This window comes from Arvicanthis niloticus, chromosome 11, assembly GCF_011762505.2.
Source record: "Arvicanthis niloticus isolate mArvNil1 chromosome 11, mArvNil1.pat.X, whole genome shotgun sequence".
Taxonomy (NCBI): domain Eukaryota; kingdom Metazoa; phylum Chordata; class Mammalia; order Rodentia; family Muridae; genus Arvicanthis; species Arvicanthis niloticus.
Window position 1 is genome coordinate 17,023,536 of NC_047668.1, and position 20,397 is coordinate 17,043,932.

Consider the following 20,397-nt stretch of genomic DNA (forward strand, 5'->3'; position numbering starts at 1 on the left):
AAGAAAAGCTAGGGGCTGGAGAGGTATCTCCATGGTTAAGAAAACTGTCTGCTCTTCCAGAGGACCCAGGTTCAATTCCCAGCATCCACATGGCAGCTCAAAACTGGAATTCTAGTTCCAGAATTTCCAACACTGTCATGCAGACATACATGCAGTCAAAACACGAATGTACATTAAAATTTTAAAAGGAAAAACACTGGTGTTAATAAATAGGCACTTAGTCACTATCAGTTTTATTGCTGACAACCAAGCTATTATGCCATGTATTTTTCCTGTTACAATACTTGAAACATCTTTTTTCAAAAAAACATTACCTGCTTAAACATTTTCTTAGTCCTTGGAGTACATGCCTGTCTATACACATAAAATTAAGGATATAAATAGAAAAATACCAGGCAATCCTACCTTTACTCAGTGTGATATTTCAGCCATTAAGTTACGAAACACACTACAAAAGCAGCTTGATACATGATTCCATACAATGTGTCGTTATGACTAGTATACATAGTAACAGCTGTCTGTTCTTGGCTGGTTTTAAGAAAACGTCCACATGGGTCACAATATTTATACTTGATCTGTGTTTAAAAGCTGTTCTGTTTTCCTTGATGGTCAATGCATAGTGATTAAAGAGGAAACAGTGCTTTGTGTCTAAGTGTCAAGTTCTTTTATTGAGCTGTGTAGCTTACCTATCCCCTTGCATGCATATTTGAGCTCCCAATTTTAATCCATGACATCTCTTCTTATCCTGAGTTCCTAAGGACCTGATTATCAAGTCTTGGCCAATTAGACTGTGAGCTTCAAAATTGTCAGCTTCAAATGAGTGTTCATTTGCTTTAAACAGCTGTTAATGTATTTTTTTTTTTTGACACTGGTAAGCGATAAAGTTACATAGGCATTGAGAGTACAGTTTGCACATTAGATCCCCTTGTACGTATTCCTTGAGTTGTCAGAGTATCAGTTATTGCTGGGATTCTAAGAAATCTCTACAAATGCCTCTAATGACATCAGAGACAATTGGTTCTAATCCCGTGAACTCTCTGGTAAAGAAAGCGTGGGACTCTTTGGGTTTAGAGGCCATATCTTTCAGGTCATCCAGAGGTGCCCAAGCCACACCAACAGAGAAGATGGTGATACCTAAAGTGGAAATATTTTAAATAAGTTAAAAATAGGTTTAGCTTACATATAGTTGTATATTCCATACATTAATACATAGCTGCAGAGGAAACTGCCTAATAAATTTTTAAGTGAAATCTATACTAAAGTTTTAGGTAGACCACAGTCATTTTGATTATGTCAAAAATAATTGGTCAAAACCAAAAGCTTTGCCATCAGCAACTATATGTTAATAACTTGATGAAAATACTGAGATTGTCAATCTATTCAAGACCACACTGAACAAACTAGGAAGAAGAAAGAAAATCAAGCTGTTTATGAACCTTCTGCAGCAGGCACACGTTTGGCAGTGCAAAGGGTGCCCTGCTATTGTCACTTTCAGACATCATCTTGGAGTCCTAAGAAGCACATTAAAGTGAGACTGGCACAGAGGACAGATAAATGGGAAGGTTGTATTGTCTGAGGGATGGGGCTAGTGATAATTTTGTTTGTTCTACTTCAGCCTTTGAAGTTATAGTGACAAATCCAGTAATCAAAAATTGTAAATCTTAGAGAGATGGCTCAGTAGGTAAGAACATTCATTGCTCTTGCACTAGACCTGTGCTCAGTTTCCAGCACCCACATAGTTGACAAACATCTGTAACTCCAGTTCCAGGGCATCCAATGCCCTCTTATGACCTTCATGGGCACCAGGTACACACATGGTACATATACATAAATGTAGGAAAAATGCTCAAATCTTTTGAAAAAATTATAGTTATTTTTAAATTGATAATCTTTAAAGCAATCTGGTGAATAAAAATACTCCCCTTCTTGAGCTGGGTCTTGGTGGCACATGCCTTTAATCCCAACACTTGGGAGGCAGAGACAGGGCAATCTCTGAGTTTGAAGTCAGCCTAGTTCACAAAGTAAGTTCCAGGATAGCCAGAGCTGTTACACAGAGAAACCCTGTCTTGCAAAACAACAGCAAAACCTCCCAAAGGGATTTCAGTGGAGCTTGGAAGAATTTCAGTTCACTCAGACTCCAAAGCTTGTAGAATTATAAATTCACACTGCAAGGATCCTTTCTACAAAAAATGCTGACTCCTAGAATTAACGGGATCCCTTCCTTAATCATAACACAGAGGACAACCATCTCACCTGCATCATGGGCAGCTGCAGCAGGGCCTCGGACATCATCGTAGGACTGCCCATCTGTGACAATAACCAGGAAGTTTTTGTTGGGGCTGTCCCTTATGGGACCAAATACATTTCTAACTGTAAAGGAAATGGCATCACCAGTAGCTGTCCCACCACTCATGTAGCGGATGTTCGCTAGGACAGCTAGGACATTCTCTTTGGTGTTATAGTCAGTGAAACTGAATTCCGTGCGCTGGTCGTAAGTGAACTGGACAGCAGCTATCTTGGCTCCAATGTCTGAGATTTCAAATGTCTTCGCTATGTTAGAAACAAATTCTAGCATGAGGCGGAAATTGCTATCTCCAACACTGCTGGAGCCATCAATCAGAAAGGCAATATTCACTGAGTTGTAACAGGTTTTGCTGCACATCATCTGTTCGTGGGTACAGAGCTTCTGCACTAGAGGCTTTACGTATTTTGTAGTGCCAAACCAGTTGGGCATGTGATAAGAGAAGAAGCCATTATTCCGACACACAGCCTAATGGGAAAAGACAAAATATACCCAGAAAGATCAAAAGTTGCTTAATATTTTGAAAGTTATGTAGTACTGGAGAATGAACCTAGAACCTGACACGTGTCCCCTGCCCTTTTGTTACTTTTCAGTTTGAGTTAGGGGTGTTAGTTGCACAAGCTGGACCTGAACCTATTGCCTCAGTCTCATGAATAGCTGGGATTTCAGGTTGTTTGTTCTAGGCTTATATCAAACATTTTATGTTCATTAATTTAGTTATGGGCTTGTCGACCCCAGACTGAATCACTCCTCCCCACTAGCAGGAACCGTTACACCTTACCTTGTCAACAAATGCAACATCTTGAACCATCCCCAGTTCTTCAGGGATGGGCTTGGCCACAGACACTATGAATACATTGACACCAAACTCTCTGGCCACAATGCCTGCTTCCTCAATGTCATCTGAAGGCCAACCATCAATAAACACCACCACCACTTTTGGTATTCCTTTTCTCACACCAGTATCTGCTGTAAAGAATTTCTGAGCAGTGTGCTTCAAGGCTTTTCCTAAAAATAAGCAAATGAGCAGCATTTGTGGTAGCTCAGATTATATTTCTATTTCAGGGTAGTAACTTGATGCCATTAAGAATTTAACTCGTGGAATTCAGTTAGCAAAAAGGTTATTATTCTTCATGCCTAGTTTATCCTTCAACCCTGCTGACCTATGAGAGGACAGCTAGGGAACAAGGAGCCTTCCAAAGTCTGCCCTACCTTCCTTCATTGATTAAGTCCGTTGATTTTTTATTATAAACAGGTACTTTCCTAAAGAAGTAACTGACCTATCTAATGTAAGGATTATAAACTCAGTGATGTAGACGTTTTGTTTTTATGAATTGTCAGCACCAGCCATGGTGGTGCACATCTTCAATGCCAGCACTTGGGAGGCAGAGGCAGGCGGATCTCTGAGTTTGAAACCAGCCTGGTCTACAGTTCCAGGATAGTCAGGGCTATCCTGACAAGAGAAATCTTGTCACAAAAAAGAAAAATCAGTTGGCTCATTGGTATGTTTTCCATTACAGAGTTGTCAGGTGATGATATGCAGATCTTGCCAAAACCGACGTGCTAGGAGGAACCGTCATAGAACACAATGCTGCTTTCAGTTGGAATCTAAGCATCTGTGTGCTTACCTGTGTTGGAGTTACCCCCTCGGAAACCTACTTCTTTTATGGCGAACAAGACATCTTTGGCTGAAGTAAAGTTTTTCAAGTAAAATTCTATTTTGGGGTGTTCACTATGAAAATGAAAAAAGAAAGTTTTTCAGGAAAGGCAAACAGATGACCTTAAAAAAAATTTTACTGGCAGAGGACCCAAGTTCAATTTCCAGTAGCAACATAATAGCTCACAACCATCTAATTCAATTCCAGAGGATCTAACACCTCTTCTGACCTCTGTGGGCACCAGGCACATACATGATTCAGAGACATACATGGGGGGGAGGGGGGACTCATATAAAGTAAATAAAAACTTGAAGTCAGACCCAATTCTTTTTTTTAAATTACACAGATACACGATCAATTAGCACATTGCTTCCACTCACTAGGAATGTTGCAAAGATATAACAAGTACAGTTGCTATATGCAGCATTTGCTATATTTTGGATGACAGCTAAGCATATACAATTTCATTTCATTTTCACAAGGTAGAATTATACCAATTATTTAAAGAAACAGGCTCAGAACACTTAGGTAATATGCCTAAGAAAACATGGATGCCTTTTAAATTCAGATTCAGGTGGCTCCAAAATCTAGGTTGCAACTGGAGTAACAGAGTATGTGTATGCAGAATGTCCAAGCAGCTGTGCCTCTGGGCTCTGGCTTTAGTGGAAGTCTACAACTGGGCACTGAGTAGGCAGCAGACAACTGGATGTGAGAGTACATCAGCAATCTATTAACCTAAGTCTCTCGACAAAAGACATTTTAAATTATTATTTGTATGTATATGGGTATCTTGCCTGCATGTTACATCAGTGCACCCTATGGATACCTGATGCCTACAGAGGCCAGAAATGTTGGATGTCCTGGAGCTGGAGTGACAGATACATGTGAGCAACCATGTGTCATTTGGAAGAGCAACCAGTGCTCTTCATCGCTGAGCCATTTCCGGCCCCTACGATTGAGGACAGAGTGCAAGGGAATGTAAAACACTACAATGTTTTAAAAATTATAATTTTACTCATATAAACAATGACATTTGCCAATCCTAGTTATGAGATTTAAAGAATTTCAGTTCATTTTTAACTATATTTTGTTCATTAGATACCATGTTGAGGACTGGGTAGATGGCTCAGTCCAGGACCTGGGTTTCTCCCCAGAACCCATGTAAAGTGAGCTGAGTGTGGTGGCCTAGACTTGTGATCTTAGTGCTGGGGAGGCGGGTCCCCGGGACATGCCTGCCAGCCTAGCCTACGTGACTAGTTCCAGGTATGAAATACCTGTTTAAAACAACAATAGAAAGTGAATGATACCTGAAGAATAAAACATGAGGTTGTCCTCTACCTTCTGCATACACATGTCTATGCACCTGTGCACATGAGCGCGCACACACACACACACACACACACACACACGACCATATTAAGTAAAGCAATAGCACATCTTTAAAGTCAGTATTTCATTAAGTGCAAATTTTAAGTTTTTAGAATAAGTAGCCATTTTAATGTTAAGTCTTGTTTTGTTTATTTAAGACAAGATCTTCCCCTTCAACTCTCCGAGGTTCTTTGAGTGACAAGAAGAGCTCAGAGTTCATCTCCACATGCCTGCTGGTCTATGTCAGCATTCCTAGCGGAATACTAGGTCACAATCTCATTTCATAGTATGCTTACTTTTCAGTGTGTAGCCACTTCCAACTATTCAAATTCTAACTTAAGAGATTTGTCTTATTTTTTGTATTTTTAATGATGCAAGGGTCATCTTGTTCTATTCAAATATGAGCTCTTTAGTGTCTCCTAAAGCAGAAAAACTCTGAGTACCTGAGTTAACGCAGCTTTCATTTTGAAAAAAGCATAGGGTTAAATTAGCCCAAACAACAATCATCTTGAAAGAAAGTCATCTTGAAGAATTGCCTCAGGGGATGTTAAAATATAGAGTAAAGCTATAATAATCAAAATACCTCGAAAATATAAGTATCACTACCTGAGCCAGACATGGTAGCATGCCAGTAATCCTAGCACCTGGGAGGCAGAGGCAGACAGATCTCTGAGTTCAAGGCTACTCTAGTCTATAAAACAAAACAAAAAACCCCAGCCAACCAACCAAACAAGCAAAATCACAAGAAAAAAAGGAAAGAAAAAATCAGCAGCTGAGTCAAAGAAACTTTTGTAGGTGTTCATGAAATTAATATTTCATTTTAAGTCAACACAACATAGAGCTCAGTGTTTTAAAGATAAAGGGGAATGGCTGTACTGTATAGAAAAGTTAAATAACTTTTAAGCAGAGCCAACTATAAAAAGTAGCAAGCAGACTTGGAAGGCAGAGGCAGGGTGATATCTTACACTCAAGGCCAGCCTGGTCTACAAAGCAAATTCCAAAACAGCCAAGGCTACAAAGGAGAAACTCTTGTCTTGAAAAACAACACAACAAAAGTAAAAATTAGTGCTTGTGGTTGTGTGGGGGCTACACACCACTGATAGTATTAGCTGCTCAGCTTTCTATAGATTAATTTAGTAATTTTATTGGAGACTTTGAAAGCGACTGAACTTCACACCCAGGAATTCAGCTGAATGAAGTAATCAAAGATGGATACAAAGGTGACAGAAGGCTTCTTGTCACAGGATGCTGTGCAACTGTAAAAGGCAAGGGAAGAATGTCTACACAAGCATGCAAAAGAAAACTGTAAAGCAACTTGCAATGCACATTTGCCTCAAGAAAATGCTAAACCACTAAGGGGGAAAACAACATTTTTATAGCCTAAATTGTGGGAAAGAAGGGGCATGTGTACAGACAAACCTCTTCTCAAATGCAGAGGAAACACTTTATAAAGGGTTGATTCGAGAAATGTATTTCTTTGTACCTAACTTCGGAAGCCTCCTATAAGGAACGTAGTACACTGCTAAGACCCACCAATATTATTTTTACAGGCAGGAAGTGCAAGAGGTCATGCATCAGAACATGGTCCATGAATGAAGGTGTGTGAGGAGAGTCTGAGAGCTTCTTAGAAAACTCCAAGTAAACAAGACTGGAGGCTGTGATCTCTGTTCCTCATCACACGGGTTGCTCTTGGAACGTGCTTTCATGCCCCTCCCAGGGGTAATCATAGCAGTGGGTTTTACTCAAATTATCCATCATTTTACCCACTAGGATCCAGAATGACGTTTGCAAGCCAGGGTCGCCTTCATGACTCTATACAGCCTAAACTCAGGTGACACTGCCTTTGTGGCTGTATACACCTTGAACTCCAAGTGAACTTTGCTCATATGACCTAGCTTAATCCTCAGAATGCCCTCAGATTATAAATTGTCTGATGCCCTGCCTGAATAAAGTTGCCTACTGGATGAGACACTAGTCCACCTCATTTTTTTTAGGCTCCACTCTCCCAAGTTCACTCTGCCAACTAGAGCGGTGACAGCCATGCTAGGATCCCCAGTGAAGGAACATAGAAAGGGTGGCAACAAGGACAACAAAAAAGGCAGAGAACAGAGTTCCTGGCTGCTTCCTCCCTTAAGGAAAACCCAAGAACGGAGTGAAGCAGAGAAAGGTATCATGGAAGGTTAAGCTGTTGAGCCCTCTTTCTGGTTCTCCAATAGTTCACCAAGTCCGTTTATGCCAGTGGCACACTGAGCCCTGCTCACTCTACCCAGGCAGTCTTTGATGTTGTTGGGGATTGAGAACTTTACATGTGCATGCAAGTGCTTTCAGAGAGACTGGGTCTTGCTATGCAGCCCTGGCTGGCCTATTTGTTATGTAGTCCGGGCTGGCCTTGAACTCACAGAGATGAGTACAAAGCTGATAAAAGGCAGTTGCCTGCCTCGGCCTCCTGAGTGCTGGATTAAAAGCATGTACCACATGCCCAGCCATGCATAGACATTCTTAAATCCTGAGTTTATAGTTTGAATAACAGCTTGTCCAGATTTAAGTTATGTTTAACTGAAATGAATGTAACAGCTTGGTAAGTTGTCATCATTCAAGGCATCCATAATCTCTTTATTTTATTAAAGTTGGTACCTGGCTTGAACGAGGCCCACGTGTGGTCCTTCTGTTCCAATTCCCAGCATTAGTGCCACTTTCCCAACAAAATTCTTCTGCAAATTAAATCGGCGCTGCCCGATATTAAAGCTTCCATCGATGAGAAATGCAATGTCTGCCTTACAGTCTACAGAGAGGCAAAGAAGGGCTTCGTTAGTCTCCAGAGCACCTGATGGAAATGCCGTTTTCCCAAACACATAGCTCACCTTTATTGCCGGTCTTCTTCTCTGGTGTTTTCTTTAGTCTTTTACCTGAAACAAAGTAAGCTCTTGGCAACAAGAAGACCTTTACACAGCAGGAACTTCTACCTGGGTGAGCCCATGGCAAGGGGTGCCATTCTTAAAAAGACCTTTAAGCTCTTTTCACTGTCTAATGGGCTGAGAATGCAATACTTCAACAAAGAAACACAGCAGAACCGTGGCAGGCCTATGTTCTTGGTATGAATCTATTCAAGACTTTGATATCTTAAACCCACAATTAAGGCAAAAATGGGAATACAGAGAGAGCCACATGATTATAATTTCTTTGAATTTAAAATGGCCACAACCAGGGTCAGAGAGATGGAGCAACATGCAAGAGTGCTCACTGCTCTTACAGAAGACCCGGGTTTGGTTCCCATCACTCGCATTAAGCCTGTAACCTAGGCTCCAAAATGGCCACCCCTTCTCTGGTTCCGCCTTTGCCTGCACACACACCATGCACATAAATACATTCAAGCACACATATACACCTAAACTAAATCTCTAATAAAATAAAGCAAAATGGTAACGGTTTTTGGAAAAAGAGATCTCTGGATATTTTTTTATAGCAGACATACATTGATTTCTTTTAGTCACATGACAGTGCAGAAACTAAGGTGATTTCATGAAGCAAACAGCCGGAAAGTGGACCAGTTTCTCCTCATGGTCCATCAAATCAGGGAGAAATACAAAGGACTTCCTGAGAATGGCTGAGTTAGGTTAAAAAAAAAGAAGAAGAAGAACTGTGAAATATAAAGTAGAGTGCTTCCATCTAAAAGTGCATCAGTAAATATGAGGTAGCTGCTTTGTTTCTGGTTAATATTAGTGTTCTGAAGGAAAGTGCCCACCACAAACATTTATGGCTCCAAATTACTGTCAGGTAACAAGGGGATGGACTCAGTGTTTCCTACCTGAAGGTGGGTGGGCTGTGGACACGGCCCGTCCTGTGGCTTCCTGGGTACTGCTTTTGCCTTCTGTTGAAATGAGAAGTTTATTGTTTTTCTCCTTCCTTCTGTGCCATTAGGACATTATAAATCTAAAGTTCTACATGATAATTAAGGGAATAATGGTGACTCAGGTAAAAACGTCACACTGACCATCAGGTTCAGAGACTCAAAATGCATTCTTGACGTATTTGAAAACACCCAGACCAATTCAGACTCTGGTTTCCACCGTGGAAATTGAGATTGTTACTCTCCCAGTCACCCAAGTTTGGTTTGTGTGACTCTGTCCCACAGTTGACTTCTTAACTACAAGGTTTTCCAACAGAAGAAAAAAGGTAGGGCTAAGAAAAGCAGAGAACCCTTTGAAGGGAGAGGAGGCAGTGTTTATACACAGCTGTAAACAATGAAATTGTACCTACTGGTCACAGCAAAGGAAGCGGACCATCTGGAAAGCATCTGAGACTGGATGCCATTGGCATCTACCGAGGAATAGTTCTCTCGACCAGGAAGGCTGTAGACACGCACAGGTCCCCCTGAGATGCCAATAACTCCCCTGCAATGCAAGAGTTTCAACTGAGACACTACCCAATAGACAGAGCCATCTGTTGCCTACATTGGCCAAGAAAACAGCTGAGTGGAGAAGTTGCCCAAGGATGCTTGCTGCTGGCCCTTGAAGACCTGCTTACACAGAAGCAAGTATGTCCGGAGAAATAACTTTGTACTGTCAAACTTTAAAAAGCGATGGTAAGAACACACTGGTACCCTGTTTCCTACGTTTCAGAGATTCAGAATAAAGAGGTGTCAAATTTCTTAAAGTAGTTAACTGCATGGACCCTTGACCTGTATTAAAAAAAAAAATCATACTCCTGTCTCTACTGTAGGATGGCATGGTATTGGGTTACCATAGTGACACTCAGTAAAATATTTGACAACCCTGGTGAGTTCAGTCTCCTCACGTGAAAACCAGAACAAAACTGTGTCTACTGAAAGACTTGTGAGGGAAGTTAAAATGACAAGGTGTAGTATAAAAGCCCTATAATATATGACACAATGAGGAATATTTTAGAATCATAGAAATGTGGCCACCAAGCATTCAAGAGCTTGCTGCTCTTCCAGAAGCCCCAAGTTCAGTTCATAGTGCTATGAGGTAGCTCACAAACACATGTAACTCCACCTCCAAGGGATTCAACAACCTCACCTGTCCTCCATGGGTGCGCGCGGGTTTTTAAAAACACAGTTTTTAAAAAACAATGTACTGCCGGGCGGTGGTGGCACGCCTTTAATCCCAGCACTTGGGAGGCAGAGGCAGGCGGATTTCTGAGTTCGAAGCCAGCCTGGTCTACCGAGTGAGTTCCAGGACAGCCAAGGCTATACAGAGAAACCCTGTCTCGAAAAAACAAAAAAAAAACAACCAAAACAAAACAAAACAAAAAAAACCAAAAAAAACCCCAATGTACTCTGTTCATTGTCAGAAAGTTTCACTTGCCCGTTAGGTCATGCAAGAATGCCCATGAAAATCTCAAAACTATGGCCAAAATTGGCAAACCGAAAAGGAGCAAGCAGATAGGAGAGGGGTCCACACAGCTTAAGTCAGAAAGGAAGTAGTCACACGTGTGCCGCTTCCCACCCACACGCCCTTCGCACGTGCTCCGGCTTACCTATGGACAGCAGCCCCGCATATGCTGGATACTGACGCATACACTATGTTCCCAAACACAGAGAAGTCCTCAAGAGAGCAGCCTCCTGGGCAGAGGACATCTGCTTTCTCTTTTCGGATGTCCAGGCCTCTGGTAAAGCAGGTGATGGGGATGGGAACTGAGGAGAAAGGGCATGTCATGTAAGAGCTCCTGGGCTGCTTGACAGAGGGAGCCTTGCAGGGACTATATTTATTCTCCCGATTTCTATACTTCTACCAAAACACTGACTTCAGTGTTGACACCGTTTTGGATATTAGAGAGTCCAAAGGGGTTTCCAATTTAATCTAGGGCCCAGTTACTACAGACACCTAATGTGACATTCTTCCCCGTTCTTCGTCAATTTGGAAAATGTAATTGAAAGTACATCAGAATGAGAAAATCACGTTAGTCTTTGACCTAGAAATAAAAAAAGAATCTTAATTGTGATGGAACTGTTCACAGTTATTTATGGTGACGGTAAATCTGTATTGACACTAGTAGAGTGTCTTCATAGACACATGCGAAAGTCTTCAAGCTGCCCTTCCCAGGGGCTGTTTACAGTCTGTTTACGGGGGCTGATACAGTCAGGGCCTGACATCTCACATTCACAGAAACCAACCAGTTAACTGGTGCCTGAATCTGCAGAATGATATTTATTCTCACATTTGCACGTTTTACAGTGGAAGACATGAAAGTCACAGAGTCAGCCTCCGGAGCACTCGGCAACTCCCAAAGGATAGGACACAAGGAAATTAGTCCTCTGCTTGAATCTGATTGTATCTCCTCCAGATCTCTCCAAAGGGATATGGAAGGCAGCAAATCCTTTTTTTTTTTTTTTTTTCTTTTTTTCTTTTTAAGAAAACACAGCTAAAGTGCTTAAACCTTACAATCAGTCGGACCAATAAAATACGAAGTTTTACACCCAGAGTAACTCATGAAGCCAGCCCAGCACTCGGGAGAGCTGATGCAGGAACGCTGCCTTGAACTCGAGGCTAGAGCGGGTTACACAGTGAGTTCTAGCTCAGCCTGAGCTACCAATGACACCGCTTCAAAAATGCAAACAAACAAGAAAGTTACTAGGAAAGGTGTTAATCTGTCAAATAACAACAAACCCCGAAATATGGTAATCTGTCAGTTTACTGATGGTTACATAGAGATTAAGGTTATTAAATATGACTTTCCAAACACAGGGAATTAAAGTAATCCAAGACTTTTGTAAACAGATGTTTAAAAAAAAAAAAAAAAGTCTCCCCACCTGGCAAGACAGGGGCTTGCTTTATAAATTGAGTAACTTGTCTCTGTCAATAACCCTTGCCTGGACCATGGAAGGAAGGGGAAGACGCAAGGTGCAATACCAATTCCTCAGGCTCGGTTAACATCGTAATTTCAAACAGGAGCCTAGCACCTCTATCAAATAACCCCAATCTTCTGTTTTCAGCGAGCGGGATGGGGATAGGTGGGAGTGGGGCGGCGGCGGCGACACTGGAATCCTGAACCGAGACTGTTTGGAGCTGCTAATACTTGCTTCGTTGAGCAAAGGGTACTTACCATTTCATTTGAAGAAAAGCAAGCTTAAGATTTTAGAAACGAAACTGTCTCTTACGTGGCAGAAAAGACCCCGAACCACACTCGGACTTCTACACGTGGAACAAACTCTTTTGAGGCTCCCAGTGAGCGATGGGAACCGCCAACGCTGTTTTCCATAGGGATTAGTTACATGCACAAACGCACAGCAAGGTGGGACCAGGACGTGAGCAGCCCTGCTCTGTGGGCTGGGACCAAACAGTTTTTCCCAGCCCAGATAACAATGGAGTAACTCGGGACGAATGGTCCCGAGGCTGCGTGGCGTGCGCCCGGGAAGGAGGCACGGACCGACCCCCCGGGGACCCTGGCGTGGAAAAACGGATGAGCCAGAGGGCTGCGCTGGAGATGGGTGCGGGCGGTCTCTGCCTCTCCAACCCCGCATCCCTCTGCAGGTCCTCAGCCTGCGCGGACTGACCCTATCCTCCCTCCCTCCCTCTTCTGCTCGCATCTAACTCACCTGCTCCCTCGGCGCGTGCGAGCCGGGGCAGTAGCAGCAGCAGCAGCCACGCACCTGCGGAGAGAGGACAGCGAGGTGGCTGCAGCCTCCGCCCGCGCGGGAAGGCGAGGGGTAGGGGGTGCGAGTGTACCCACCGAGGCAGAGAGCAGGGGTCCAGGACGAGGGCATGGCGGGGATCTGCGTGGACCTGCGGGAGAGTGAGGCGTGAGCGAGGCTCGCCGGGGACCGCACGGCCCCGCGCTCCTCGGAAGCCGGCGACGGCAGGAGAGCTCGACCGCTGCAGATCGAGCAGCTCCAGACGCGCTGTGCCACCTCGGACCAGCGAGGGGGACGCCAGGACACACAGACAGGGACGCAGACCCTGTGCACCACCCCGCGTCCCGCACCTGCGTGGGATCCGCCCGGCTACACCCGAGTGCGGTAAGCGCGGCTCCGCGGCGGCTATAAAGGCAGGCGGCGCGCATGAGCATTGTGTGGGGGGCGCCGGCGGGGGCTAGCAGCGGTCCCCGGTCCCCCCACGTAGGGCGGTGGCTGGCCAGCTCCGCCCTCGGCCCCCCGACGGCCCCCGGGGGAGGTCAGCGCTCTGGCGCCTCTCCCCGCGGTGTGGGGGCTCACTAGGGAGGCGTGAAGGTCGCCAGTGGCGTCCGGGGACTTGATGGGAAAAGGCGTCGGAGCGCGCTTGGGGACACGCCTAGGGATGCTTAGGGCGTGCAGGGCACCGGACGGAGATGGTCTTAGGAGGCCGACTTGAGGGAATTGAGGGGCCCCTCCTCAAGTCGCAGCAGGGTGCAGAGCAGCCAAGTCACCCGGTTCTGAGAACAAAACTTCCCAGCTTCGCGCCCCGTGGGAACAGTGCCTACTTTAAAAGTAAAACCAAGCAACATTTGGTGAATGTTGTGGTGGAAAACTTGTCCTAGGGGCTCGGCCCCTGGACTTCTTTTCTTTTCTCTTGTGGGTCATTTGTTGTAAAGGGTAGGTACATTGTAGAGTGTGTCCCTAACCTCCAGGCAATATTTACATTTTCTTTTCTTCCTCTTTCTCTAGGTCAGGAAAGATTCGTCCTTGTTTGTGTTTCCAGACTCAAATCTGGTGGCTATGTAGACCTTTAGATTTGGTAATATGTGCTCTGCACTTCTTTACAGTAACTTTTCATGACGGGCATAGAGAAAACAGAACGCATAGGGAGTGTTCATGACAGACCTGCAAGGTAGCTGAGGAACTCCAGACCCCGCCAGTTTCTGCTTTTGTTGTTTGTTTGTTTGTTTGAGATATGGTGTTAGGTAGACTACGATGACCTTGAATTCATTTTCTCCTGCCTCAGCCTTCCGAAGTGCCAGGGATGGACCGTCACACCTGGTTACAATACCTGTTTTAAATCTAGCTTTGTTTAGTTATAATCTACGTCATAGGATCCATCCATTGAGAGAACAGGATTCAGTGACTTCTCGTAAGTTGATGGTCCTCACCGTAGATCAATTTCAGAATATTCAATCACATAAAAATGATGCCTCCTGGTGATTAACGGGCAGGCCCTTTCTTCTCCACCACGTGACCTCAGCAATCTAGTTCCTCTCCCTACAGATTTGTCTTTTGTGGGCATTTATGTAAGTGGAGTCCTACACTATGTTGAGGACGCCTATGCTGAAGTGTATGTGGAGCATTCCCCTGTTGGGCGAACAGCCCTTGCCTGGGCAGAATGCCTTGGTGTTTTTACCAGGCCTTTCTTTTACCACCTGGATGTCTTCTGACCAGGAAGAGACAAAGTTGCTTGAATGGTGAATTGGGAAGTCCTGGATGTTTCTTTTTCCATGGCTGCTTTAAAGAATTGATCTCTTTCATGAGAGAATTGTGCCTTTTCTCAGAAGTCTACCTAACCATCCTTGATATTTTCCTTGGGAGAAAAAAATTGAAGATGAAGACAATTAAAACTGTCACGATTGTTCTTTGTGTGTCCTGCACCAGGGTTGGACAGGCTCCTCCAGTCAGGCCAGGGAAACTATCATGATCTTGTATAATTAGTTGCCAGGCAGCAACTCAGGCAGCATGGCCAAAGGGGTGCAAGGCAGAGAAAGAGTCCCTGCAGGGCACAGTCCCTGATGCCAGTCCACAGCGATCTGGCAGCATCAAAATCCTGCAGCTATTTTCGTGATAAACCCTGAGCCTGTGACTTAAGAAACAGAGGAAATAGCTCATTAAGTTTCATGGTTGTTTACCCAGGCATTTTAATTATGTTGTTTTGAAACATTTAAGAGAAGTTAAGTCTTTATTTATTTTTATTCTTTTGGAAAGACCAACCAAGGAGGGTGGAAGAGTCCGGGTGATATTTTCTTTCCTCAGTTAGTTTGTTTTTCATGTTCACCATAAATATATGGAGGGAAAATATGTGCTTTAAGAGACCAGTCTTCAGAGCCAGAGGGAGAGGCAGATCTGACACACTTGACTGAAAACGACAAATTGTTAGTTAAAATCACATTTTTTTTTTATTCAGTTGGGTGACATTTCCGATCATTGTCCAAGATTGCTAGTTATCTTGCTCTAATGAAGACTATTTAATATTAAAAAAACAAACAAAAACACAGAGAGCAGCTGGCTCCTACCTGGGTTGCCGCGGGGACCACCTTGAGAGCACTGATTTGTATGGTAGCCTGGGGTTCCCTTTCCCAAGAGATCCTGATCCTTTTTCTCTGGGCTGGGGCCAGAGCTTTATGCATTTAAAAACCTCTCCGGATGATTTTAATGCATAGCCCAAGATACATAATACTTGGTTCAGTGTTAGCAGGGGAATTAATAATTCTAATCTTTCACCAGCTTTTCACTTTTTCATTGAGATTTTATGTGTCAACTACATTTCCACGATGAAACACAAACTATAGTAGTTGTTTAAAAACAATGTCCAGTGGTATTGAAATGGCTCAGCCCAGAAGGGTGCTGGTTTTGTAAGCCTGGCCACCAGAATTTAACCCTAGGTGACCCATATAAAGGGGGAAGGAGAGAACCGGCTGCAGCGTTGTCCTCTGATCTCCAGAGGTGGGGGCCATAGCTTGTACATTCACACATGCCCACACTTGATAATAAACAAAATGAGTAAATCCCTTATGGAAACATTTATTATTGTTGATCTTTATATAAGCCTGCACTATTGGTGCTCTCTTCAGGAAGTTATCTCCTGTGTCAATTAGTTCAAGGCTATTCCTCACCTTCTTTTCTATCAGCTTCAGTGTATTTGGTTTTATGTTGAGGTCTTTGATCCATTTGGGCTTGGATTTTCTGCAGAGGTATATGTGTATGTGAATTCTTCTACATGTAGACATGCAGTTAGACCAGCACCATTTGTTGAAGATGCTTTCTTTTTTTTTTCCATTGTATAATTTGGGCTTCTTTATCGAATACCAGGTATCCATAAGTGTGTGGATGTCTGGGTCTTTGATTTGATTCCATTGATCAACCTGTCTGTTTTATGTCAATACCATGTGGTTTTTATTATTATATCTCTGAAGTAGAGCTTGAAATCAGGGATGATACTCCAGGAGTTCTTTACTGTATAGGGTTGGTTTAGCTCTCCTATCTTTTTTTCATATTAAGATGAGTACTGTTCTTTCAAATTCTGTAAAGAATTACTTTTGGGACCCTTGTCCTCTTACTGTGTTGCATCATCCAGCATTAATATAAGGGGAGGTGCCTAGCTTTATTGCAACTTGGTGTGCCATGTTTGGTTGCTATCCCTGGGAGGCCTGCCCTTTTCTGAAGGGAAACAGGAGGAGTGGATGGGTAGGGAAGAGGTGGGGAGGGGAGAGACTGAGAGGAGAGGAGGGAGGGGAAGCTGCTGTAGGGATGTGATATATGAGAAAAAAAAATAAAGTTATCTTTAAAAAAATCCTAACATGATATGTTGGCTACCTTTGTCAACCTGATACAACCTAAAATTCTCTGGGAAAAAAAAATATCAATGAGGGATTATGTAGATCAGGTTAGCCCGTGAGCCTGGCTATGGGGGACTGTCTTGATTGCCTTAATTCTCTGAGTTTGGGCTTTGGACTTTGAGAGAGTAAAAAAAGCAAGTTGTGCTCACAACGTATGCGTGCATTTATCCTCTTTTTGCTCTTTTTAAAAACACATTTTAAAGAATTATTTTTAATTGTGGTTCTGAAGAGTTCACCCAGGTGAGCACAGCCCACAGAGACATCTGATCTCCTGGGGCTGGAGTTGTGAGCCATCGGATACGGGAGCTGGGAGCTGAACTAGGGTCCTGTGCAAGAGCGCTGTGTGCTCTTAACCACTGAGCCATCTCTCAGTTCTCTCTCTGCTCTAGGATTCAACGTATCCAGCTGCCTCAAGTTCCTGCCTGACTTCCCCACAATGATGGACTGTAGACTGGAAGTATAAACCAAATAACCCTTCCTCCCAAGATGCTTTTGGTCAGGGTGTTTTATCACAACAGAACTGAAGTTAGGACCGTTGGCCTGTAAGATAGGTGGGAACTAGTGCTGACCTCAGGTCCTCACTCTAACACTCCCCTTTGGAATCAACTGTTAGGATGCTCTAGCTGTGAGACAGCTCATTCTTGCCCCAGGAGAAGTGCTTGACCTGTGGTGTGCAACCACTGCTGTTTGGACCAATTGTCTGAAGCCATTGATACAGCAAGCCTTCTCATTGAGCTACTGAGGTCTGACGTAAACTTTCTTGTCTGGGTGGTTCCAGGGTTATGTATTGATGATGTTGCTAAAAGGTAAGGTTTATAAATCACTTTCTATAGATCAAAGAACATAGGCTGAATATAAAATGTGTTCAGAAAATTAAGTGTGGAATATATAAATTTTTATCTATCTGTCTGTCTATAAAGACAAGGTCTTTCTACAATAGTCTGACTCTCCTGCAACTCACTATGTAGACTAGGCTGGCCTCAAACTCACAGAGATCCAATGTCTCCCTATGGCTGGGATTAAAGCACACACCTTTATATTCCTGGCAGGATATATATAATTTTAAGTATTTAACAGGGGATCTATGGTATTTTTTTTAAGTTCTAATTTTTTACATTTTAATCTAGTTTATTGCTACTCTGCATTGACATTATTTCAGTACAATTGTTAAAGACCTTTTAGTATTTTGTCAAATTTAACTAGCCATAAAGTATGGTACATTGTTATCATCGTGGTTTTGTGGGTTACATTTTTGTTTGTCAGCTACCTGCAGCTCCTGGATGGAAGACAGCTGCTTAGGCGGTCAGCGATTGGGGTGGACTTAGGAGACAAGCTGAGGCGCTCGGGCAAGAATGGATGGTGAGGGGCTGGCAGTTAGTGGCCTTGTCCTTGCAAGGAGCAAGATAACCTCCGAGACTGAAAGTCATAGTCTAAAGATGTCCATGCTCAAACTGCGGCTTCCTTTCTGGCCAACACTTTTCTAAATGCAGGACTCAGAAGTGGGAAGCTCAGAGCTAGTGAACACTCGCTACCGCCTGCTTCCTTCTCCAGAGCACTAAACAGGTCAGAATACTGACACGGGTACCCCACAAATAGATTGTAGTGGTTGGCTTTACTTCCCCACAACCTAATATGCTTGGATGACACCTCTTGACTTAGCCACTCACTGCCCAAGATATAAAAATTGGACAGTCTTTAGAGTGAATGAGAGGCTGTCTGGCCCGCAGTGTGAAATGGCTTCTGGTATAGGAAGAAAAGAACCTTCTAAAAAGATTACAGTCCTGGGCAGATGACTTTCCACATTCCAGACCCAGTATCAGTTTGAACATGATGAAGCAGAAGGGGCCCTAACTTCAACTGACCACTCTTCCAACTGGCAGGCCCCAATATTAGAGAACTCAGAAGGAAATTATGCATGGTTTGTGGGTTGTTTTGTTTGAAGTTTGTTTGTTTCTTAAAGTGTGTGTGTGTGTGTGTGTGTGTGTGTGTGTGTGTGTGTGTGTGTGTGTGCCTGCCAGAAAGAGGGTTGTTGGGTGTCCTCCATTAGTCTCTGCCTGTTCCTTGGAGGCAGGCAGGGTCTCTTCTTGAAACTGGGGCTTGAATCTCAAACCTGGAGTTACAAGTGTTTTTGAGAATGTCAGACTTGTTATGTGGGTGCTGGGATCTGGTCTTCATGGTTGTGCAAGTGCTTTTACCTGCAGAGCCATCTCTCCAGTCCCATCACAATATTTTCAGACAGAAGTTGTTTTTGTTGATTCTTTTTCCTTAGTCTTCTTCTCTTAGCAGCCTCTCTTCCACTTACACGTCACAGGGTCCCCTTGCTTTTCCCTTCCTCAACAGCTCTTTGACCCTCTCCTGGTCTCTGTAGTTTTATAGCTTACAGTTACGCTTTCAGCACTTATGTGCATACATATAAGCGTTGAAAGCAGTGACCTGCCTATGAGAGTGAACATGTATAAAACTCTGGGTCACCTTGCTTAATATTCACCCAATTTTTTTCTTCTAGAAATTGTAATTTAACTTTTCTTTACAGCTGAATAAAATTCCATTGCATGTATCATTTTCATTGTCTGTTCCTCTGTTGCTGGGCATCTAAGCCGGCTCCACCTCCTTGCTACTGTGAATAATTCAGTAGGTAACACATGGGTGTATAGGGACCTCTTTGGTAGGTCCAAACTGGTAGTTGTACCAGTTTATGTGAAGGCTTATCTTTTCCCACCATCATTTGTCTTGCCAGGGTTCTTGATAATAAACCAACCAGAATGAGATGGTATCTCAGAACAGTTATGATTTATATTTTCTCATAGCCAAGAAATACTAAATGCTTTAAGGACTACTTACTGGCCATTTGTGTTTCTTCTTTTGAGAATTTTCTGTTCACTGTGTTTGCTCCTGTGCTGACTGGCAGTGTTCTTGCTTGCTGTTAAATTCTCAAAGTTCTGGATATAATCTAGATAGTAATTTCAGTCCGAAGTGTAGCTGATAAATATTTTTCTCTGATTCTGTAGGCTGTCTGTTCACACTGTTGCTAACTTGATTTGCTCTGCAGAAACATTTGAATTTCATGTAATCCTGTTTGTACATTCTTGGAGCTATGTCCTGTGTTACTGAGTAACTCAGGAAGTCCTTGCTATCTGGAATGTACTTCCTGTGCTTTCCTCTGTCTCAGATTTTTTTTTATTAGATATTTTATTTACACTTCAGATGCCATCCCCTTTCCCCATTACCCCCCCCTTAGAAAACCCCTATCCCAAGCCCCCTTTTCCTTTTTGCATTTATACATTTTTTTTAAAAATAATGTTAATCATAAGCGTTATAAGTTTGGAATTGTTCAATCAGAGGTGTAACCCACTGACCAACCTAGATATAACAACTATCTTTGACTGGTGGAGATACATGAATATCTGCCTCCCTGTCTCCCCCCTCTTTCTCTCTTTCATCACCTAGCTTCTCCTCTCCTTCTTCTTCTCCTCTTCTTACTCCTTTTCTTCCTCTCAGTACTCCTCCTACCTTAGCTCCTCCTACCCATCACCCTTCCTGTTAAAATGAAACTTTTCTCTCAAAATACAATTAGAGCATAATTATGCCAATTTG

At 43.2% G+C, this 20,397-nt stretch overlaps 1 protein-coding gene and 1 long non-coding RNA gene across 2 annotated transcripts in view; one reads left to right on the plus strand and one right to left on the minus strand.

Annotated features, from left to right (window-relative positions):
- Window positions 1–202: 202 nt before the first annotated feature.
- Coch (cochlin) lies at window positions 203–13,478 on the minus strand. Its single transcript, XM_034514604.2, has 12 exons — window positions 13,270–13,478; window positions 13,018–13,070; window positions 12,884–12,937; window positions 10,825–10,981; window positions 9,586–9,719; window positions 9,134–9,196; window positions 8,190–8,234; window positions 7,963–8,110; window positions 3,931–4,034; window positions 3,084–3,310; window positions 2,254–2,770; window positions 203–1,134 (listed from the first exon to the last, which is right to left on the minus strand). The coding sequence occupies exons 2-12, from the start codon at window positions 13,049–13,051 to the stop codon at window positions 959–961; spliced, it is 1,659 nt and encodes a 552-aa protein (XP_034370495.1). The 5' UTR covers window positions 13,052–13,070; window positions 13,270–13,478; the 3' UTR covers window positions 203–958.
- Window positions 11,901–20,397, plus strand: part of LOC143443854 (uncharacterized) — a 161,586-nt gene continuing 153,089 nt past the window's right edge. Inside the window, exon 1 of the long non-coding RNA XR_013113170.1 lies at window positions 11,901–13,303. This is a non-coding gene — a long non-coding RNA (uncharacterized LOC143443854). The remainder of the gene's footprint in view (window positions 13,304–20,397) is intronic.

What these genes read in the sequence shown, in the direction of transcription:
- Coch (XM_034514604.2), bottom strand. Translation starts at nt 13,051, where the DNA reads ATGCCCTCGTCCTGGACCCCTGCTCTCTGCCTCG. An exon ending in GAAGAAGACCGGCAATAAAG is followed by an intron (nt 8,111 to 8,189) that starts GTGAGCTATGTG and finishes GCCTCTCTGTAG; the next exon opens with ACTGTAAGGCAGACATTGCA. An exon ending in TGCAGCTGCCCATGATGCAG is followed by an intron (nt 1,135 to 2,253) that starts GTGAGATGGTTG and finishes TTTCCACTTTAG; the next exon opens with GTATCACCATCTTCTCTGTT.